The sequence below is a fragment of the Eubalaena glacialis genome, chromosome 1, assembly GCF_028564815.1.
Source record: "Eubalaena glacialis isolate mEubGla1 chromosome 1, mEubGla1.1.hap2.+ XY, whole genome shotgun sequence".
NCBI classification, from domain to species: domain Eukaryota; kingdom Metazoa; phylum Chordata; class Mammalia; order Artiodactyla; family Balaenidae; genus Eubalaena; species Eubalaena glacialis.
The window spans coordinates 206,715,759-206,740,420 of NC_083716.1; the positions used below are offsets into that span (position 1 = coordinate 206,715,759).

The window sequence follows — 24,662 nt, forward strand, 5'->3', positions numbered from 1 at the left end:
AGGGAGGAAAGGAGCTACAGAGCAAGAAGGTGAGCGGCGGGTGGGTGTGACTAATCAGTGAGAACAGTCTATGCTTGGGACGTGAAAGGGATTTCAGGCTGGCCCACTATGAAGCTCTGTCTCTGACTCAGCTAGCCAACTCTCTCCTTCCCTGTCAGGTTTTAATTTTCTAACTTTTCTCTGGTTTCTCAGGATGGTGTCATGGTGTCAGGCAGGTCTGAATTTGAGACCTGGCCCTGACTCTTTCTAGACATGTTTTTAACGTTTCCTTGAGCCCTGTTTTTCTCATCTATAAATCGAGGACGAGCATATCTTCCTCACAGGGTTGTTTTGAGGATTACAAAAGGTCCTGGGTATTCAGTACATGTTCTTTTCCCTCCCTTCCTTCTGTCTCTGTCCCTTGCTGGTCACCATCTCTCTGTCTTCTGTCTCTCACCTGTCTTCATCTCCCTCTTTCCTTACTACTATCACATTGAAAAACATATTTTTAAGCATCTACTATGGCATCTTATCTTTTACCTGGAATTTAAGTTGGTCCTTTATATTGTCTTTTCCATGAATATTTATGTTTATAACCGATCGGAGGGTTGAAATGTTGTTATGGGACTTTTGTGCTTTGGCAGCTGAGTGATGGAATGAATGGTAAAATGAATAATACAGTGTGTGTGTTTGAAGCACCAGGAACAGAGAGAATTGGGATGAGAAAGACTCATAGAACCAGCGAACATTTGAAGTAGGAGCCTCAAGAAAATGTTAACATTCTTAAACGGCTTGGGGACCCTGATATGGGAACTGCATGGAGCCCACGCAACCACAGCTGTGCAGTGGGAGGTAAACTCCCCAGGATCCTGCTTTGGTCAGACCATGGCACTCATCAACTTGATTCCAATGTGTCCAAGTCATTGTTAGGTCATTGCAGGTTCGAGCATCTCTGAAGTTCCTAGTTTCCAAGATGTGATGGAAAAAGTGGATTTATCCGCATGGCTCTGCATCTACTATTTTGCCCGTGTCCCAGGAATGCTGGGGCTGGCCTTTTCTTTTCAAAACTGCCAGCACATGTTCTCAGTTGGCATAGGTCTTTGTAAACACTAATGTTGGTGTTTGAATTCTTAGTTGCCAGTGGCACTGGAAAATAGCAAAAGACACTTGGAATACTAGCATTCTTTTTTTTTTTTTCCTTAAGCTTGTGTTTTGGTGGGAACCTAATAATGTCTTTGGTTTCTGTGCCTTGTAACCACACGCAACATTTTAAAATTTAGGCCTAGAATGTATTTTTCCTTTTGTTTCCCCCACCCCCTTTTTTTCTTCTCTATACTATTTATTCCTTATTCTCTTTTGATTTTTTTTTTTTTTGGTCTAATTTATTTTGGTATCTTTTCCCTCTGAATCTATACTGTATATTTCCCTTGTTTTCACTTTGAACTTAATACTTTAAAAATTCGTTTAAAAAGATAATGGTTCCTTTATTTCCTAATACCATCTAAGGATTTATTTCCCAGTCTGGTCTCCCTGTGTTCTGTTTTTAAAAGGGTTTTATATCAGAGAGCCTGGAAAACTTAAGCAGTTGTAAATGTTAGAATATCATATCCAGGTCAACTTTGATCTTATATGCCAAGTTCATCAGTGGGAAAAAAATTAAATCTTTCACATCTAAATCAATAACTAGTGTTCCAATGGAAACTTCAAAGTTTCACTTTAGATTTTTAAGGAAGGGTAATTCCTTCAGTATCAAAGAAATGAGATGTCAGGAAAAGCCAGAATCCCTTTGTTTAGGACATGGTCTACTTACTTGACTTTCCTTGTCCTTTTTTTCCTGTTCAAATGCAAAATCTTCATTTTTTTTTCGTCTCTCAAGAGACCCTTTTACTATATTCTTTCAGATGACTGTTTTTGATTTAGAGGAGAAATCAACACATAGTGTCTCAAATCTGCTTAGATAAGGTGTTCATTCCTTCCAGCTTTTCATGTTTCAACTTTTGCGGGGCCTGGCGTACATCCACCACCAACACGTTCTCCACAGGGACCTGAAACCTCAGAACTTACTCATCAGTCACCTGGGAGAGCTCAAACTGGCTGATTTTGGTAAGTCGCCCCCCGAGTCTCTTCCTGGGCTATGAACAATGATGCTTTTGTGTGCACATGTTTAAAGCATCAACTAGGGCTGGCTTTTGAAAAGTGGGAACCGGGGAACATGATGCTTTGTCAGGATTTCAAACAACCATATAGGAAGATGGAGGCAAGAAATAGGGCGAGACTGGTAACTTCTTAGGGTTCCATCAAGCCTCAGTCTAATCAGATCCTAAAACTTGGTTACCCCTACTACCTCACTGCCATTTTTGATGTAAAGACTTTTGTAGAGTGAAAGTACTTGGTAAGTTTCCCTAAATCTAGGTGGATGTGCAAATTCCATCAGACTAGATCAAAGTTATCCCAGGATGACAGGATAAAGAGGTTAAGCCCAGATTGTAGGATGGACTCCTGCTGGAATGGAGGCTCCAGGACACCTGTTTCTGCTCACCTATGTATCTATATAGGTGGCACTGTATGGGTACCTGAGGCTTTTATTCTCATCAAAGTGATGCAGATTTCCCCTGAGTATCACTGTGTCTTTCCATTTTAGCACGTATCACAGTTTATAATTATACATATATACACACATATATACTTCTGTGATGATTTTGTCTCCTCTACTAGACTATAAGCATTATGAGGGCAGCCTGGATCCGTTTTTGCTTATAATTATATCCCTAGTGCCTGGCACCATAGCAGGTGCTCAATAAATTTTTGTTGAAAAACTGGTTCCATATAAGCTGAGGAACCACTCTTCTCCATTTGGCAGATGTCAGATGATGCTACTATAGCTGCAGTAAGCCTTTAACAGACATTCATTTATCAAATTCCCCACAACAGTGAACTCATCTATTCAGGTTTTTTTCTAGCTATAGATCATGTGATTCAGTGAGATAAATAGCTAACTGATGAAAGTACTCTTATTTTGTAGAGGAGCACTTGAGAACGATCCAGCTAAGGTCCTGTCAAATAACTAATGTGGATCAACCGCCCTCATCCTGTATCTACTAAACTGGGGATTCCTGGACTGCAGAAATGGAGGGTGGCCCTATTAGTCATGAATCGATTTTCCATTGCTGTCACAGAGAGCCCAAATTACAGAGGTGTATACATGCTCGAAGCTTCACGTTCTCTCATGTAACAGTCTGACCTAAGCAGTCAGAGCTCTGTGGTGGCCCCATGGTGTATTGGTCCACTCTCCTTCTGTCATGAGGCCCCACCACCCCTAGGTATTGCCCCATGGCCTATTTCAAGATGGCAGCCACTTCCGCCTCATTACAGCCTGGAGGAAGGAGAAAAGAGACCAACACTTAACCCCTCCATGAAGTTCACACATCACTTCTACTTATATCAAATAGGCAAAAATTTAGTTGCCTTGCTACACTTAGCTGCCAGGAAGCCCACATCTAGCTGCAAAGTAGGCCAAATTTTGAGAAATTCACTTGATGAAGAGGTACGCAAGAATCAAGATAGTTGAGTAGCTCTATTAAAAGCACCAAAGTTTGTGTATTATTTTTTAAATGTTGCTTACTCTGCCAATTATACTCTCCTTGGCAGACTGTATCACTGTGGCTCTCCAGAAAGTCTCAGGACAGTGAGTTCTGTGCTTTCCCCCTTCGGTCAGGTCTTGCTCGGGCCAAGTCCATTCCCAGCCAGACATACTCTTCAGAAGTTGTGACTCTCTGGTACCGCCCTCCTGATGCCTTGCTGGGAGCCACTGAATATTCCTCTGAACTGGACATATGGTAAGAGCTAGTGCCAAGAAAATGTGAGTCATCCTACCCGTGAAGGTTGTTTTATTACCTATATTACATTTTAGATAATCATTCTAATAATGACAATCACATTTGTATACAGAAATATAAAGTACTTTCAAATACATATCTCATTTGATTTTTACAATGCCCCTCCTTCTAGCTCTTCTCTTCAATCCTTTGTCTTCTCCCTTGTCCTCAGGGAAACATACATACACTCCCAAACCACAGATACACACACACACACACACACATGCACACACACAACTGTCTGCACATGCCCAAACACCATTCAGAGCCTGGTGAAAAAAACATAAATACCAAGACTCTGTAGACCTGATTTTCATGCCAGTATTTCTAATCAGTTACTCTGGATTACGTTATCTTCAAAAAAGCCATGTATCCTCTTTGTGTCTATGCTTCTTTGTTTTTAAAATAAGGGTAATAAACTCTCCCCATGAGGGGTTAAGGGGGACTGTAGTGCAAATGTAAGAACCAGATAATGCTATCAAGTAGAGCCACACTGTTGGAGAGGCTCTTGGATTAACTGGGTGCAGTGGTGAGAATGGGCTCTCAGCCACGCACCATCCTAGAGCAGTGGTGTTATGTAATCTGGCTCTGATCCCTGGAAATATCCCAGTCATTTGTGTGGTAAATTTGCAGTCACGGCCACCTCCTCAAAGGTAACAAAATGTATGGGCTTCCTTCAACTCCTTAGATGGTCTTATATAAACAGAAGGCCCTGTTTAAAAAAGAAAAACACTAAAAGGCTAAACTAAGCTTTTGAATTTCCCAAAGAATTGAGAAAAGTTGAAGAGAATTTCCTCCAGTGTATCTGGAGTCATTGATTTCCTGATACCCAGTCGCACTTCTCGAAATATCACCTGCTAGTCAAAACCCCCCTGAAACTGTCAGCTCTCACTGTTCTGCACTGTCACTTCAAAGGCCTTCAGCAGGCTCTGGCTTTCTCAGCTCTTAATGATCACTTCCTAGTTGTGCTTCACAGACAGTGAAGCTTCTTCTCATCACTTTTAAACTTTGTTTTATTATGGAACATTTAAAACATTCAAAATATATAAATATGTACATCAGTGATTCTTAACCAGGATCAATTTTGCTTCCCAGGGACCCTTGCAGTGTTTGGAGACATTTATTATCACAGCTGGGTGGTGGTGGGGTGCTCCTGGCATCTAGTGGGTAGAGGCCAAGGATGCTACTAAATATAGTGCACAGGACAGCCCCCTATGACAAAGATGTATCCAGCCCAGAATGTCAATTGTGTCAAGATTGAGAAAACTGATGTAGATTAAAAGCATAGTAAAGTGAACTCCATGAGCCCACTACCCGATGTAACAACCAGAAATATCATCAGTACTGTCACATCCACTCGTGTCCCTTTCCCATCAGCCTGCCCCTCCACCAGAGGGGCTTCTACCCTGAATTTTTTTTTTCTTGTCATCATTCCCTTACCCTTTTTAAAAATAACATTTCTACATTTTTATGTATTTTTAAAATATTATTTATTTTGCTTGCTTTTGAGTTTTTATAAAAATGATATTACATTGTTTTTAGTCTTCTGTGACTTGGTTTTTTTTAACTCAGTGTGTTTCTAAGATTCATCCATGTTGATCTATGTGGCTACACTTTATTTTCTGTTGATGAACATTTCAGTTATTTAGTTTGCCTTTTGTTTTATTTCTTTTTGCTATTTTGAATATACTTGGTACTTATATTTAAGGGTATGTCTAGAGTACTTACTTAAGAGAAGATTTGCTGTGTCACAGGGTATATGAATGTTCAACTTCATGAAATAGTGTCAAATTGTTCTCCAAGTGGTTGTAACAATTTATGCACCAGCAGTGTATCATAGTCCCTTACCCACATCCGCACTAACTTCATAAAATCAGATTTCTTAATTTTTGCTAAGTTAGTGGGTAGAATGGTAGCATGTTGTGATCAAATTTGCATTTCCCTAATTACTAATGAGGTTGGATGTCCTTTCATGGATTATTTGACATTTGTGTTTTTTCTCCTATGAAATACCTCTGTGTGTCTTTTGTTTATTTTCTTTTGGTCTCTATGTCTCTGTCTCTCCTTTTCTCTCCCTTCCTCCCTTTCTTTCTTTATTGATTTATAGGAGTTCTTATACTCTGGATACTAATCTTTTATCAGTTATGAGTGCTACAAGCAGGCTCCCCAGTTCATGGCTTATGTTTTCATATCTTTATGTTGTCTTTTTAAACAAAAGTTCTTAATTTTAATACTGCTGACTTTATCAGTCTTTTCCTTTATGGTTAGCCCTTTTATTTCTTGTTTAAAAAATCCTTCCCTCCTTGAGGTCAAAATGATATCCAATACATTCTTTTAAAAGTTGTAAAATTTTTCCTTTCACTTGAAATCCTTAATACATTGGAAATTGACTTTTTCTATGCTAACCCAGTGGTCTCACCCTAATTTCTTCAGCAATCTGCATGCCAAATCTCTCATATATCAGGTTTCTATAAATGCATAGGTCTGTTTTGAGCTCTCTACTCTGTTCTACTGGGGTCAGTTTATCTGTCCCTGTACCAACATCCTACTGTATTAATTTCTATAGCATTATAATAATACTTGATATCTGCTAGGACAAGTCTCACCACTTACTTCATCTTCTTCCTCAGGAGTATCTTGCCTATTTTTCCCCTTTGATTCTCCATATAAATTTTACACTCAGTCTTTCAAGTTTCATGAAAAACCCTAGTGGGATTTTCATTGGAATTGCATTGAAATTATAGAACACTTTGAGGATAATTAACACCTTTGTAATATCTTCTTCCAATTTTTAAACACGGTATAATTCTCCATCTGTTTAGCTCATTTTTAATGCCGTTTAGTAAAGTTTTATAATTTCCTCTCTAAGCTCTTACATATCTAGAGCAAAGGTCCTTCCTTGTAAGTCTGTTTCTGTTGTTTATTGTTTTTTTTGGTTCTTGCATATGGTATCTTTTTTCCATGCGTGTTTTGTTGTTTTTGACAATGATATGCTGATTATCCTTGGAATTTTATTTGTGGGATTTTTTTTTTTTTTTTTTTGAGGGCTCAGATGAAGTGTGGTCTCTCAGAGAGGATTTGCATTTGATTCTGCTAGGTACATTTTTTAAAAAAGAAATATATTATTGTATTTTACATAAGTGTTGGTCTGCTACTCAGATATTGCTTTCTTAATGCCATTCCCTACTGAAAAGAACTAGGCCTTTTCGGAGAAGTAGCCAATACTGAGGCTGGGTCAGGGAAAGTATAAGATGAGCTGGGAACATCTTGTTAAGCCAGAACATTTTTTAGCAAAGTGATCAAAAAATGATGGGAATATGTAAAAAGATGTGGGAAGCAGCTTGAAGAGACTCCCACTGGCCAAAGCTGGTACCTTCTGAGCATCCTAATAGTGAGAATAATGTAATGTATTATACCACTGAATAACATAAGAATACATAAGTCCAGGGCTTCCCTGGTGGCGCAGTGGTTGAGAGTCTGCCTGCCGATGCAGGAGACACGGGTTCGAGCCCTGGTCTGGGAAGATCCCACGTGCCGCGGAGCAGCTAAGCCCGTGCGCCACAACTACTGAGCCTGCGCGTCTGGAGCCGTGCTCCGCAACGAGAGGCCGCGACAGTGAGAGGCCCGCGCACCGCGATGAAGAGTGGCCCCCGCTCACCACAACTGGAGAAAGCCCTCGCACAGAAACGAAGACCCAACACAGCGAAAAATAAATAAATAAATAAATAAATTTATAAAAAAAGAATACGTAAGTCCATACTGAAGGTAGATAGATAGATGGATGGATGGATGGATCAATAGATAGATAGGAAGGGAAGCTCCTTTATACAGTAGAATGCCAACTAATAACTGGAAAAGAAATGACGGAATTAGAAAATCACTATTTTGCAATATAGTAGTAATTGGTTCAAACAAGAAGCATCATAGCTAAACTAGAGGGGAAGGTTTGATGAGGAATAAAATATTTATTTACATAGTTTCAAAGTAGCTCTCTACAAATTACTTATTAATTACAAAAGAAAAAAATAGTAACTATCGTAGAGAGGCTTGGCAGACATCACCTTAATCAAGTGATTAGAGTTAGTGTTGTTGATAATGGCACTGACTGATATCGTGTGCCCCCTAACAGGACATACTGGAGAGACAGTATCATATACGTGGTTTTCCTGCAGAAAAAGAGCGTAACCTGAGTCACATCATGAGGCAGCATCAGATCAACTCAGTCTCAGGAACATTCTACGACGTAACTAGACTGTACGCTTTAAAAGCGTTGTAGGGAAAGAAGAAGTTTCCTCTTTCCTCTGAGGTTCGATGGATGGGTCTGTGAAATAAACTGAAAAAAGACAGATTAACAGGAGAAAAGCACACACATTTTATTTTATGTTAAGAGTTTTATGTGACACAGGGGAAGTGACTTCATGGAAAGAAGAGAAAATCCCCAAAGAAACAGGTAGCCTTGGAGGCTTTTATACCATTCTTACAAAGGACGATACACTTGTAGAGAAGTAACAAGACAAAGGAAAGGGGTTTCTTTTATTATTATTATTATTATTATTCCATTTATTTGACTGCGTCAGGTCTTAGTTGCAGCACACGGAATCTTCATTGCGGCATGAGGGCTCTTCGTTGCGGTGCACGGGCTTCTCTCTAGTTGCAGCGCATGGGCTCAGTAGTTGCGGCGTGCGGGCTCTCTAGTTGTGGTGCGTGGGCTCTAGAGTGTGTGGGCTCAGTAGTTGCAGTGTGTGGGCTTAGTTGCCCCCTGGCATGTGGGATCTTAATTTCCTGACCAGGGCTCGAACCCATGTCCTCTGCATTGGAAGGCAGATTCTTAACCACTGGACCACCAGGGAAGTCCCGGAAAGGGGTTTCTGGGCTCTTTAGGGGTGGTAATTGTGGAAGGTGAATATGTATATGGGGTACCCTGGTGGCAGATAAGGGTTACTTAGCAAGGTTTGTTTACATAGATTCTTCTTGGTGCCATCTCTACATATGGTGATAAGGTTGTTCTCCCCTCCTGGGATGGGAATGGGGGACATCTTCATAAGAGGATTTTATGCCCTCCTTTCAGGCAGCTAGGGAGAGGCAAAGAGCTCATCCAGTGTTTGCTTTTTCTCAGTTGCCTTCAGCTCATAACAATTCTTATGGCAGGGTGGCATATTTTAGGGTGACATTTTCCGTTCCCCTACAGAGTCAAGGTTTTAAAAGCCAAAGAAAAGCTGAGGAAATGTTCCAGATTAAAAGAGACTAAAAAGAGATATGCCAACTAAGCACAATGCATGGTCCTAGATTGGATGCTGGGGGAGATGGAGCTAAAGAACACTACTGGGACAGTCAGTGGGATTTAAATATGGACTGTAGATTAGGTAATACTATTGGGATTGATGTTAAATTTCCTGATTTTGATAATTGCACTGTTGTTATGTAAAAGAATGCTTTTGTACTTAGAAAATACATGTGGAAGTATTTAAGGGTGAAGAGTCATTGTATCTGCAACTTACTCTCCACTGCTTCAGAAAAAATAGATGATAGGTAGATAGATAGATAGATAAAATGATAAAACCAAAGGGGCAAAATGTTGGCAATTGGTGAATCTGTTTGAAGGATATAAAAGAGTTCTTTCTACTGTTCTTGCAACTTTAAATTTTAAATTATTTCAAAATTAAAGGTTAGCAAAAAATTGAGAAAAACCTGGTGTTTTTCTAGTTTTCTACCTAGTGAAGTAGCACTGGCTTTGTTAGAAGCACTGGCCCAGTACATGATCAGTGTTTTCAATTATTTCCTGTGTGTTAGAGAAGGGTGTGTATTCCTGAATTGTTGGGTACAGGTTTTTACATATGTTCAAAACTTCAAGGTTGTTAATTGTGTTATTCATATTGTCTTTATATAATTTTTGTCTGCTTAAGCTATCAAGGAAAGATGTATTGAAGTTGTTTGATATATTGTTGATTTGTCAACAATGAACAATTCTATTCATTTTTGCTTTATATACTTTGAAGCTATTTTCATTAAGTGCAAATAAATTTAAAACTGTTCATCATTCCTTCATGCACTTTAAATCTTACTTTTGGAATAATTTTCCTTTCTTTTGCTATAAATCTTTTAGAACTTTCTTTAGTGTTGGCCTGTTGGTGGCAGACTCTGCTTTTGTTTCTTAAGGTAAACTCTCATTGTTGAAAGGTAGTCATGCTAAGGTTTTAATTGTAGATTGACAGTTATTTTCTCTCAGAACTTTGGAGATACCATTTCCCCAGCTTTGTCTTCCATTGCTGCTCTTGTGAAGATTGCTCTCAGCCTAATTGTAGAGAAGTTTACTTTTAGCCTTATTGTCTTTCCCTTTTTTCAGGTGATCTCCCATTTTCTCTGGATGTTTTAAAGAATTTTTTCTTTGCCTTTGTTACTATGCATTTTTCACTATAAGGTGTCTAGCATGGATTTTTTTTTTACTTACCCTGCTTGTTGCATATTGTGCTTCTTCCAATTATGAATTCATGTTTTCATCAGCTATTTTCTTTTTGAGTGTTGCCTCTATTCCGTTCTCTCTTTCTGGAGCTCCAATGAAAGATTATTAGACTATGTCTTTCTGTCATCCATGGTTCTTATCCTCTCTTTCATATTTTCAGTCTCCTTGACTTTCTGTGCTGCATTTGGATAATTTCTTCAGCTCATGTACCAATTCTTTAAATCTCTTTTAAACTATGTATCCCTTACTTTTTACTACATATACAAAAACGTATGTTATTCCATTGATGAATAATGATGACACTTCTTACAGAATAAAAATACAGTTGTAAGTTAAAGTTATTGTCATTACTCTTATTGATTTCATTATTGTTGTTTGTCCAGTAAAACTCAAAAAGTAATGTAGAGATAGAATAATAGGCATTTTCCACTGTTTACTATATTTGTTCACTCTCTATGTAACTGTTAGATATTGGGTGTTTACCCTGGGATTCCTCTTCTCCATTTTTTTTTCTTTTCAGAGTGATAAGAGGGAAATGGGCAGGGAAAAGATTACAACAGAAGAAAAGGGAAAAAAATCCTATTTTGCCAGGCATGCAACCCTGTAGGGTACAAACTGAATGCCTTTGTAGGAGGCAGGTGACAGTGGGTGAGCATTAGAGCCTTTGTCTCAATGAAACTAATTAATAACATGTAGTGCAAGAGCCTCTCATTCACAGTAAACCCTGGGGAACAGCAGAGTCCGTGGGAAGCCCAGAGCAAACAGTTAGATTATGGAAAACATACAAGTAAGACATATTGGCTATTCCCAACACTTACAACCAGCATCCTCTAATCTCCCAACATCTTTTCTTCTCTTTCTGCTACTTTTTCAGACCTTAAAAGATTGCATTAGCAACCTCAGTGAAGAGAAAAACTCAGTGTTTTAGGATGATTACACTGTTTTTGGTTTTGTTTTTACTCTTTTGTATTGTGTTAAAATATATATAACATAAAAATCACCATTTCATCTATTTTCAAATGTACATTTCAGTGGCATCAAGTACAGCCATCACCACTATCCATCTCCAGAACTTTTCATCATCCCAAAATGAATCCCTGTACCCATTAAACAATCACTCTCTGTTACTCCCTCCCCTCAGTCCCTAGCAACCACTATTCTACTTCCTGTCTCTATGAATTTGACCACACTAGAACCTCACATAAGTGGAATCATACAATATTTATCCTTCCATGTCTGGCTTATTTCACTTAGCTTAATGTTTTCAAGGTTCATCCATGTTGTAGTAAACTGGGTTGGTTTTTTTTTAACATCTTTATTGGAGTATAATTGCTTTACAATGGTGTGTTAGTTTCTGCTTTATAACAAAGTGAAGCAGCCATACATATACATATATCCCAAAATCGCCTCCCTCTTGCATCTCCTTCCCACCCTCCCTATCCCACCCCTCTAGGTGGTCACAAAGCACAGAGCTGATCTCCCTGTGCTATGCGGCTGCTTCCCACTAGCTATCTATTTTACATTTGGTAGTATATATAAGTCCATGCCACTCTCTCACTTCATCCCAGCTTACCCTTCCCCCTCGCCGTGTCCTCAAGTCCATTCTCTACATCTGCGTCTTTATTCCTGTCCTGCCCCTAGGTTCTTCAGAACCATGTAAACTGGGTTTTAAAGAAGGATTTATTTTGGTAGACAAGTCCTCTATTCAAAACTAACTGCAGGCAGCTGCTGGATTTAGGACTATGGAAAGTTGTCACTGCCTGAGAGATTCTTTATGGTCAGATTTCTTGCTGCAAACTTCCAAATATAAAGAGTGGCCCAGGGAAAGCAAATGGAAATATGGTGTCACTGCCATATGTCATGCTGTTCTGAATTAATGTCAATAGTGAAAAATGAAATACTGATTCACTTCTCCCAACAATGTTCTTATGTACTCCTTGCACCTCCCCAAACCCAAAACTCCTGAGATGGTTTATTTCTCCAGAGATTGCCTAAGGAATTTGAGGAATCTTTTTCTTTCTTATGGAAGAATTTGTTCATGCTCAGAATAGAGAAAAGACTAGGAAGAGAGCCAGAAAAAGCAGAAAATATGTAAGCTGTCTCATCTAACTTGACTGAAGAACCACAGTTAGAGCAATAAAATGACCCATTGCATCTCTCCCTTCTGGAAGGATTCACTCTTTGATATCACCAGGTCTTTTTTTCTCCTGCATGTGAAGTTCCGCTTCATCTACATGAGCTGCCCCAAGGGTATCTCCACAGAGCAGAAATCCTCTGAGAAGCCTAAAGATATGTAGGGTAAGAGGAGCCACAGGAATGAAGATTTAAGAACAAAACAGAGGAATAAAAGGAAATAGGAGCTGGTTCCCTATCTAGACCTGAATGTTCAGATTATTTAAAATGTTTACTTTAAGGCTAGTCTGGGGTGGGCAAAATAGATGATGGCCACACAACTTGTTTAAGAAGCAAATAAAAAATCTGAAAGCCATACTACTTGTTTACAAAGCAAATGTAAAAAAAACAGTTCTGAAGAATAAATGAAAAAAATAGGAAGATGAATCATATAGTTTTTAAAGAACAGTGCTTACCTGAAAAATATCTTTCCTTTTCAAACTTAAGGTGTACAGCCTTATTTTCTTACCAGTGCACTGATATTTATGATACAGATATTCTAGGTCCTGAAATACAATTGATTTAGGAATTTTGTTTGTCTTGTAAGTGTTCTAAGTACATTGCACATGTGCACACACACACACACACTATATATATATATACATATATATATATAAAACCTTAGACTCCAGATTGTTAGGTGAGAAAGGTTTTCACCTGCCCCAAGTGAAGCTTAAAAAGAAAGACTCAAGAGAATGCCTATATGGCACCAACCATACAAATGCACATACAAATGGGAATTTCAACCAAATATTAGCATTTTATTTCTTTGTGCAAATATCTTGTGTTAGACTGCAGTACTTGCATAATGGCCTTAAAGTCCAGCTTTCTCCAATATGTTTACACAATTGTGTACACTGTCCTAGTGGCGCAGAAGATAAAGGGCACTAAGAAACTGTGTAATGAAAAAGGCTTCCTTCTTGGCTCCCCACAGCCACCAGTATGAAAGGACATGAAAAGGCAACAAGCTTTTTCTGAGCCATGAAAGCCTTTTGAGGGGAGGGGAAAAAAGTGGACTACAGGTTTAAACCTAGCAATGACTATGGTTTGAACCTTGTTTAAAATGCCCGCAGGCCTTCTGGTGATTTGTGAGCCCCTGGGTTTCTGGAAGGTGTTAGGGTACTGGATGGAGGGTTGGTTCAAGTCTTCAAAAGCTGTTACATTTCCATTTCTATTTTGTGTCAGTTAATAAACAATTACATGTGTTTTATACATACAGATACATAAATATATGTGTGTGTGTGTGTGTGTGTGTTTTACTTCAAAATGAAATGATTTGAGACCTTTCAAGTATGCAAAGACAAGGCATGAGGGGAGGTGGATGGAGACCATTTGATGGTATTCACCACCTCAGTTTTTCAGCTGGCTTATCTCACTGTTGACCATTACTAGCAACCAGGATGTTTTTTAACCATTTGGCAGTTTCCTATTACTTTTATTATTCTCCATGTATTGTTTAATTTTTACCTTTTATATCTGTTGCTTTAAAGGCAAGAAGCAAAAAGACCATGGATATTTAAAAACAAGCTAGTAAGCAGTCTTAAAATGATAATAATTCTAAAAATTCACCTCAAGATACTGTGCACCAGATTCTTAAGCTATATTTGCCTGATCAAAATTCTTTTCTTTTTTCTTATTTTGGCTGTGCTGCGTGGCTTATGGGATCTTAGTTCCCCCAACAGGGATTGAAGCCGGGCCCCGGCAGTGGAAGCGCCGAGTCCTAACCACTGGACTGCCAGGGAATTCCCAAAATTCTTGTGTCACATATCAAGATGTCTCTTGTACATGAAAAATCAGTAAAAAGAAAATATGGTGGCCATTTAATCTAAATTAGCTTTTTAACAACTAGGGATAAAGACAACCTGTTGTTTGAGGAAAAAAAACAAAAAACTACCTGCAAAACTTAGTCTGATACCTCTTATTTACAAGTGTACAAAATTCTAAGAATAAGCGAATTGATTATTTTACATGCAAACCAAATATTAGGTCATGAAAATAGTTTTTGTGTCTTTTGAGGTGATAAGATACAGTTAAATGTCAGTCTTTCTTTTAATATATATTCTCTCCCCAAACTAGACACAAGATAAAAATTATTCTTAAACTTGTTTATCAAGAAATCTGCTTTCTCCTACACAAAGTAAGTTAAATAGCATGTGTCTACAGTCAGATGGAAAAAGTAAAAATTTATCATATGTAATAAATACGTATGAATAATATTAAAGACCATTTTAAAATGAACTTCATAATAAATCTTTAATAACATGATGATCTATAATAAAATGTTTTACTGAAATTTTCTTCTTTATCATGCCACAGCAAAACGTCTAGACAATTAAGGGAGTTTGCAAGATTATGTGTTATGGTGAAAGGGATTTGGCATCAAAACTGGGGAAGTATTAGACCATGGGGATAATCTCTGTAATCAGTCACCTGAACCATTCTCAAAAGATTTGTAAGAGTTGGGACTTCCCTGGTGGCACAGTGGTTTAGAATCTGCCTGCCAATGCAGGGGACAGGGGTTCGAGACCTGGTCTGGGAAGATCCCACATGCCGCGGAGCAACTAAGCTTATGCGTCACAACTACTGAGCCTGCGCTCTAGAGCCCACAAGCCACAACTACTGAGCCCATGTGCCACAACTACTGAAGCCCCCGTGCGTAGAGCCCGTGCTCCGAAACAAAAGAAGCCACCACAGTGAGAAGCATGTGTACCGCAACGAAGAGTAGCCACCGCTCGCCACAACTAGAGAAAGCCCGCGTGCAGCAACGAAGACCCAACGCAGCCATAAATAAATAAATAAAGATTTGTAAGAGTAAAAATGTGTTGGGCTTCCCTGGTGGCGCAGTGGTTGAGAATCTGCCTGCCAATGCAGGGGACACGGGTTCGAGCCCTGGTCTGGGAGGATCCCACATGCCGCGGAGCAGCTGGGCCCGTGAGCCACAATTACTGAGCCTGCGCGTCTGGAGCCTGTGCTCCGCAACAAGAGAGGCCGCGATGGTGAGAGGCCCGCGCACTGCTATGAAGAGTGGCCCCCACTTGCCACAACTAGAGAAAGCCCTCTCACAAAAACGAAGACACAACACAGACAAAAATAAATAAATAAATAAATAAAAATTTTAAAAAAGAGTAAAAATGTGCATTATTAGCAAAATAAATCTTACTTCTTACTGTTCCTGAGGAATTATCCTCCAGTTTGACTAAGTAGGAAAGAAAATTTATATTTCTTCCTATTTAATCTATTTTAAGATGCACATTCTCTGTTAAATCAGGATGCGTCTTAAAATCAGTAGCATCTTACAGTAGCCGTCAGCCATGCTTCAGTTATGACTGTAGTTACCAGTGTACATGTGTGGACATCAAACATGGCAGCATCAAAACTTGCAGAATGGGTGTCAGTAACTTGGAAGACAGGAGACCTCTTTTTTTTTTCTTTCTTTTTAACCCCTATGAACCAAATGGTTGTGGAGAAGGCGTGAATCAGACATGTTTTGCAACATTCTTTAAGCTGGAGTCAAAAGTGGGCTAACACGTAACTGCAAGGTCAGCTTAGGAGCCCCAGCACCAATGACTCTTGGTTGTTTTATGGATTATTTTACGAAATGCTGTATCATCAAACTCCTGACGATACCGTCAAAGGACGATACCATGGATAAACACAGACATCAAAGAGTCTGAGTCAAATGCTGAATGTCAAAAAGTTTGATGAGTAGCTAAACCAATTTCTTCCACTTAATATTCCTTTTTTTTTTTGGATGTACAAGTATGATATATGGTGAAATAATCTGTCTAATTAAATTTGTAACAGCCCTTTCAATGAATATGAAAGAAACATTCTGATCATCACAGTTTAACTTGTGGGGTTTTTTTTGTTTTGTTTTTTTTTTGGTTTCTTAAAAGTACATACAATAATGATGCTTCTTACAATGATAGCATCTTAGTTTCAGTGAAAGAGGGTATTCAGTTTGGAGATTCAGTACTTTCCCCTCCTCTCATAAAATAGATTGTTAATGAGCTTGAATGAACTCAAATGTTTGCTTTCTATACTGTGTTCCTAAATGCCCATTGTGTTCCATTTTAACAAAAAGCTGCAGGCTGTTTTTATTTTTGTTTAACATAGGGACTTTTTCTGCCAAGACTTTTCATAGTATGTGGCCCCTATCTAATTGTCCTCAAAGCATTTCTTGGGAGGTGAAATGCTAGTAGTTCAGTTTTGCATGTATGGGTTCCTTGAAAGTATTGGGTTGACTCTTATTTCTTTGTTAGGGGTGCAGGCTGCATCTTTATTGAAATGTTCCAGGGTCAACCCTTGTTTCCTGGGGTTTCCAACATCCTTGAACAGCTGGAGAAGATCTGGGAGGTAAGAGAAGAATTCCTCTTAGGAAGAAAAAAATATATGCATTACAAACTTTGAACCAAATTTTCCTTAGAGACAAACGAAGCAGTCCATCTGCTTTGAGAGAGTAAGCCGTATTTTAAGGGTTGTGGAAACTGTGGTATTTGCCAGGGGCATAAGCACCTTGGGAATGAGTGGTCAGGGACCCCCCGTTGTCCCATGGCAGCCCATGAATCCACTTGCTCCCGGTGATTATTGTCTCAACCTCCCAGGGCAATTTCTGCCATTACTAATTAAACACATCCCTGCCCTGCCACCCCCAGCTCTAAGTCTACCATATATTTGGCCCCGGATCTTTGTCAACTGAAGACAAGGCACTGAATTTTCATAGAACCCTGATAAAACAAAGGCTTCCCGTGTTAGTGTGAGAGAAGTATGCTCCTCCAAAACCAGATTCCTAAGGTAACAGGGTGCTTTTGTGTGTGTGGTTCCATTTCTTTATTCATTATTTATCCCTCCCTCATTTGCACCATTATGTACTTCATTTTTATGTCCCTGGTAGCTTATATGCCTTGTACTATAGTCATTTATATATTGCTGTCTTTTTTTTGATGATTTTTAAATTGTGGTTAAATATATATAGCATAAAATTTACCATTCTAACCATTTTTAAGAGTACAGTTCATAGCATTAAATGCATTCACATTGCCGTGCAACCATCACCACCATCCATTTCCAAAACTTTTTCATCATCCCAAACAGAAGCTCTGTATCCACTCAACCAGCTCCCCATTTTTCCTGCCCCCAGCCCCCGGTAACCTCTCATCGACCTTCTGTCTCCATGAATTTGCCCATTCTAGGTTTTCATATAAGTAGAAACTTAACAGGATTTGTCCTTTGTGTTTGGCTTATTTCACTTAGTGTAATGTTTTCAAGATCCATCCATATTGTAGCATGTGTCAAGTGCTTTAAACTGGGGTGGGGGGAGGGTATCGCTTGTATCCTGGATTCTGCTCCCTTTCAAGTTTGCTTGCTTCAAGCAGGCATCTAGAGCATACTTGCTAACAGCTTCCCAATCAGGTATCTTGGGAAATATTACAGAGTGGGATTTTTGTGTGCAGGTGAGGAAACTTGTCTTTTCTCAAACTTTATGATTTTGATTCAGTGGCCCCAAATATTTTGCCTTTCCAGGAATGGTATAAAAGTTTCATTTTCGAATTGTGTCTCCACTGTGGAGTCCTTCATTTATTTAAAAAAAAAAAGCTGAGTTTATCTTTAATACACACATGAAGGTGAGGAAAATCCTCAGGGAACATTTAGGAAAAGGGAAGAGTTAGTTGCTAGTGTCTGGAGGGTCAATGGCTCACCTTTATGAAGATATTCTGTGCAAACCAGTCTAGTGCTACAGATTCATGACCCAGAAAACATTGTGCTTTGTGAATGTCAAAATAAAATAAAATGTCCTTTGTGAAATTAAGACATTTTATAGAGATTAATCACTGCCATTAAGCTTTCTTTTGGAAACATTGGGGATATTATGGAGGAACATAGGAAAAATTGGGACGCATTCACAAACTAAAAATAAAAACATTTTTCAAGCCAAAAGTTTTTTTTTTTTCTCAAAATTCCCCTGTAAGACCAAGAACTGCTACCTTCAAAAAGTATCACTGGATGATATCATCATCTAAACTGGAGGCAGCCTAATGTAATTAATGGCTTTAGAGTCGAAGACCAGCATTTGAATTCTAGCCACTTTTTAGCGAGACGAACGTGTGCAAGTTATGTAGTCCCTCTGAACTTCAGTTTCCTCATTTGTTAAATGGGGCTAGCGATAATGACTTTCTAACCTTGCTGTGAGAATTTCATAAGATCAAATGCATAACAAGCCCCATGTGCCATAAGTGCTCGATAAATGTTTGCTGTCTTTCTCTCTCATAGAAATTATTTTCATAGAGATGTTTCAATGACCAAACTGTTAACAGGCATTTCCTAATATTTCACCTAATTGTTCTGTTCTCCCACTTAATATTATTTCTTGTCCACATTAGAGGAAGCTTAGCTAGCACTGCCTAGACCAGACCCTGCAGTGATCTTTTACACATTTGAAAAGTTTTTCCTAGCCATTAAATCAGGACACAATATTTATTGGACACTCATTATCTTATAAGATGTTACAAGGCATGGAAAAATGGAAAGAATAGGAAAAATGCATGATCTATGCTTTCACCTGTTGTTCAGTCTAGGTGGGGTGATGGGTGTAATATAAGTAAATATATGTAAAACAAACATAAACTATGTATAGATGCAAAAAGATGTATGTATATATAGATAGTTAATAAAAATTATAATACTGAGATAAGGTATGCTGTTAGGATATTTGAAGAGTTATATATAAACTGATTTTTTTACATTACTTCCTATTTTTAAATGATCGTGTTCTTAAAAGCAATCATTTTACAGTTCTTTGCATTTAGCATAGCACTTAGAAATCATAGGACAGAAAGAATGAGTTAGACGTTTCCCAGGACCTGATGGCTCTCTAGTTATTGGTTCAAGTTTCCGGGACTGGTCTTGGTGGCTGACACTGGCCATCTGAAGATGTTTTAGGTAATTCAGTAAGTGAAAATTTTGGACTTGTATCTGGACATAAAGTACCAAAGCATGAGTGATGCAGCCAAAACAAATGTGTCTTAACAAATGAGTCCAACAGGTCCTGCCCAGGAAGCCATGTTCACGTCTACCATTATTCTTATCACACTGCAATAAATCAGAAGGACTTTATTTTGACATTTATGACAACTCATTACAAATATAAAACAAGTAAACACACTAGAAATGACACTGGCTTGGTGTTAGTAGACATGAGTTCTGAACCCAGCCCTAACTTCAAGTTAGGTGGTAACGCAAGTCTCATAATTTATCTCCCTGGGTCTCTAGCATCTTAAAGTATATTTGATTGTCTGACTCCATGAACTTGTGACCTCTTTGAACAAAGTGTTAAGAGAATATTGTAGCTTCTATCATTTTTAATCATAATATTCTTCTCTGTTTATTGTCCCCTCCCCACAAGCCCCGTGGTTATTTCTCAGGTTTATTGACTTGTATAGCTCATTGTTGATTTTCAATCTGTGCTGATCAGGAGATAGTTCCATATTGCTTAGTTCTCCCTTATGGGCACCAAGAGGTCAGATTCATTACATCTCTGTTCCCCCCTGGTTCTGTCCAAGCAGGTAGAGGCCACAGTTTTGTTACCACATCTGTAGTTCCGTGCTCTGAGGACAAAGAGAGAACCACATTCAGCAGTGTGTTATCTCTTACACTACTACATCCCAAGCAGCTTGGAAATTCAAACATTACAAATGGCTCCTGAGTTGTGTTTTACTAAAGGTGGTCTATTTCGGGTTCTATGATACTTGATGTAGGAATTGCTTCTTTGAAAGCAATGGTCCAGTCTACATCTCCCAACCTCTAATCACAACTTTTCTTTACATTTATTCTGAGATCTCACACTTAGGAATAAAGGCATAATAGTAAGTCCTGAATTTTTATTTTACCATCTTTCTGAAATGCCTCCGTGCGTGTGTGTGTGTTTACATCTGAATGGCTGTCATCGATTTTTAATCAATTTTTTAGAAATCTAATTCTTTTAATAAGTATTTTTAGCAAATAATACCAGATGTGGTTCTAAAATCAGAATAAAATAAACGATGCAGACTTTAAAGCCATTAATCAAAATGCCTTCAGTTTCCATTCCAGCAAAGGCAGAAAACAGCCCTTGCAGCCCACTGTGGTTTCAAACACAGCACTCACTAGCTGCCTTTTAAGAGCCTTCAGGGAGGGAGTAAATCAACAATTTTTGGTTTTCAGTTTCCCAGTCAGTGAAGCAGAGATTTAGTAATTTTCTCAAGTGAAAATGAATTCAGTAACTTTCAAATAAAAACTGAGCATCAAATTTCCAAATAAAGGATATTGAATTTTTGTTTAAACTTTTAAAATCTCAGGCTTAAAGCTTTTAGCACAATATTCCAAAGTTGTTGGTACCCATTTTGCTGGCTTTAATTACACAATAATACAAAGTAACCAACAATTCTGGTAACTTTCACCTTAGTGAAAATATGGATATGGTCGTTATTTATTTCCTTTATCGCTTTCTCTTCATTATCTTTACTTTCTTTCATTGTGCTTTGCCAGGCAACAGAAGATGTAGGGGTACATGTGAATCATCCCACCCACTTGTTTACATGCACATCTGTGCAAATACATAAGATGGTAGGTTAACAAAGAAGAATTAGCTTCCCATCCTCTGGCCCTCTCCCACAAAAGAAGAATTAGTCCAGTTGGTTTTTCAAAATGGATTCCAGGATTCTTAGTGTTTCCTCCGGCTCAGGGTGGCTGCTAGGAAAAGCCTGTAATCCTCTCAGTAGCTTTTCAGTTTGTTTAGGGAATGGATCAAAGAAAGAAGCTTCTACTGGGTGGCTTAATTTTTTTATTATGTGAGGGAAAATGGCGCTTCAGTGTCTTTTGTTTGAGGACAAGCTTAACAGACACCACAAAGTGTACTTCTCGGCTAGAGTCCTAGTCAGCAAGCTGGTAAATATTAAGAGCCTTCTGGATTCCTCATTGATTATTATCAGCCATTGTTGGGCAATTGACTTCCTGCCATAACAACTGGGCCAGCATCTGTATCCAGCATTTTACAAATGGATTCACTAGGCTTTTTCTATGAGAGATGCTTCTATAAAGACTTGTACTGAGATATGCTTCTAAGAAGAGTTATATTGTAGTGGTGTATGAAAACTACTAGTGTTTTATTAATATTTCACAAAAACAATATTATTCTGGCTCCTAGATATAACTGATATTGGGCTTTTATGATTATCTTAAAAGAATGGTAAGATTTTGCCTACAAGGGAACTCACAGTAACAGCACCATCTAAAATCTGAAGTGTTTGTCTTTATACTCCAAAAGACTTTTCATAGTAATTAAAAACTAAAGCTTCAATTTGGTAATCCAAAGCACAAGTGAGCTCTTTTTCAAGTGATGTTGTTAATATTACTGTCCACCAGTTAAAAACCAAATACCGTATTCCAAGCTGCTGGGCCACAGAGAAAACAAGCAGATGAGATGAATTTGGTAGAAAAGACTAGAGTTAGGTTTGGGATCATTTTTAGCCAACATTCCACCGCTTAAAGGTCAGTAATCTGAATCCTTTTTAATTTGAGCACATCGGGGAACAGCTGAATGCCCATGCTGAGGCATAATTTAAACTGTCAAGTGTCTCCTGTTGAGACATATATATATAAATACAATCATCTGATGTAAGGCAAAGGGACACTTTATCACTCCTGTCTTTTTATATTCCTAACTCCCAATGCAGCATCCTAATGTATGGTGATCATGCAGTACAGCAGACATACCTCGTTTTATTGTGCTTCACTTTATAGCACTTTGCAGACATTGCTTTTTTTTTTTTTTTTAACAAATTGAAGGTTTGTGGCAACCCTGCGCTGTCAGATGATGGTTAGCAATTTTTAGTGAGGAAACATTTTTAAATTAAGGTATGTACATTGGTTTTTTAAATTAAGGTATGTGCATTGCTCTGTTACATACTTAATAGACCATAGTATAGTGTAAACATAACTTTTATATGCACCAGGAAACCGAAAATTTGTGTGACTCACTTTACTACAATATTAGCTTTATTGTAGTACCAAACCCATAATATCTCCGAGGTATGTCTGTAGATATTTTGGGATGAGAATATGACTTTAAGCAAGGTTATATGATCTGTATTAGTCAGAGTTCTCCAGAGAAACAGAACCAATAGGAGATATGTATGTATTTGTGTGTGTGTGTGTGTGTATCTCTTGTGATTTATTATGGGAATTGGCTCATGTGATTTCATGGAGGCTGAGATATGTCCTCTGCAAGCTGGAGAACCAGGAAAGCTGGTGGTATAATTCAGTCTAAGGGGACCACTGGTTTAAGTCCCAGAATCTGAAGGCCAGAGAACTAGGAGCTCCAATGTCCAAAGGCAAGAGAAGGCGATGTCCCAGCTCAAGAAGAAAGAGAGAAAATTTGCCCTTCCTCCACCTTTTTGTTCTATTCAGGTCCTCTACCAATTGGATAATGCCACCCACATTGGTGAGGGCCAATCTCTTTATTCAGTCTACTGATTCAAATACTAATCTCTTCCAGAAACACCCGCACAGACACCCCAGACATAATGTTTTACCGGCTATCTTGGGCATCCTTTAGCCCAGTCATGTTGACACATAGGACCGTAGAAATACACTGCAGTTTTGCCCATTAAACTGCAAATGTTGGAAACACTAAAGTTTCTTTCTTTTACACATCAGCTGGCATAATGTGACATACATTCATTTCTTCCCTCTTCCTCCCTGATGTGTCCTTCATGTCTCCATACCTGCTCCATCCACCTCATCTCCCCCTCATCTTTCTTTGTCTTTCTTTGGCTTTATATAGGTGCTGGGAGTCCCTACGGAGGATAACTGGCCTGGAGTTTCCAAGCTACCTAACTACAATCCAGGTAATATTGACTTGAGCTTCCAAAACCTCTGAGAATTAGCAGTGTGAGAGCACTGGCCACACAAACAGGGTGTCCTTCTTTAATTGTTAACAGTGTAGATAGCTCTAGACAGATTTTTAGACTCATATTCCCTGACTAACCTTTTTACGAGGAGGACATCATTGAAATAGTAGTTGAGGTTAGATCAGTTCTCCAACTCTGTAAAACACAAGTAACAAGCTGAATAACAATCTGGAATGACTGTTACTGTGGATTCCACAACCATTTCCAAATACCCAATGGCTTAAAAGGACAACTCAAAAGATGGTCTCATTTTTGAGCCCAGTGACTATCATTGAGTTTATTTGCTAGGTTATTGTATCTCATAAAGTATAAAAAGAAAGCTAATACAATAGTGGGGAAGTAGAGGCTCACTGGGCCTAGGACAGGCCAGGTAACATGTCTCTAGATTGTACCAGAGTTCATCCATTGTCTCCAAACCTAACACTTGGTCATTTTCTGTCACACATTTTGTCCTCCAATACTGCCTCCTGGGGGTGGAAGTGTTGCCATGGGGGATGTCTTTGAGAAATGGTCCCAAGGACATGCCAGAGAGGTCAGATTACCCAGTTGTCACTTTAAGGATGTTGAGACAGAAGAGAGGAGACAAGCAATGAGCTATAGGATGAAGGACCATATCAGAGGTTGAGAAGCAAGTAATGGCCATACCAGAGCTGGACTCTTGCAGGAAGGATTAAAGGGGAGGTAAATATGTACAAATTATGGAGAATGTGGCCCAAGTCTGATTTTCCAGTCTCTATATTATTCCATTGTCCCATAACTAAAAATGGAATTTCCCCAAATTGTTGTCATTACTAACTTTGGTATGAGGTTATCCTGGAAGGGTTTTATGAGAGCAAGAAATTGTAAGGAGATTTCAAAGACAATTAAAATGGAAAACAAAAGACATAGGAGGATGGGAATTTTTTACTTTTTTCTCCAGCATCTAATAGTTTTGCTCAAACAGCTCTACCTAGGGTTCAGGCATCTTGAACTGACCAGGATTGTGGAAAACCTACACCAGCTAAAGACCAACTGTAAAGTCATTTCAGCTGCTTTGTGAATGATCTGTATGCATTGCTAAATGGTGTTCGGATCATTTCCAAATAGTTTATCTTTTCTAATGATTTTGCTTGAGTTTACTGCTTGAGAAAAATGCCACCCTCTCGCCGCAGGGCTTGGAATAACGCCTTTTCCCTTTCACTCTCTGAGTGAAATGGGACCCCTCAGCTTCCTAACATGGATGCAAGCAGA

At 38.7% G+C, this 24,662-nt stretch overlaps 1 protein-coding gene across 2 annotated transcripts in view; it reads left to right on the forward strand.

Annotated features, from left to right (window-relative positions):
* CDK15 (cyclin dependent kinase 15) overlaps positions 1-24,662 on the forward strand; it is an 84,517-nt gene that overhangs the window by 29,868 nt on the left and 29,987 nt on the right. For both annotated transcript variants that reach the window (XM_061203990.1, XM_061203999.1), the window contains exons 7-10: positions 1,959-2,082; positions 3,695-3,815; positions 16,749-16,842; positions 23,306-23,369. In XM_061203990.1, the coding sequence (XP_061059973.1) occupies positions 1,959-2,082; positions 3,695-3,815; positions 16,749-16,842; positions 23,306-23,369 (403 nt within the window). The remainder of the gene's footprint in view (positions 1-1,958; positions 2,083-3,694; positions 3,816-16,748; positions 16,843-23,305; positions 23,370-24,662) is intronic.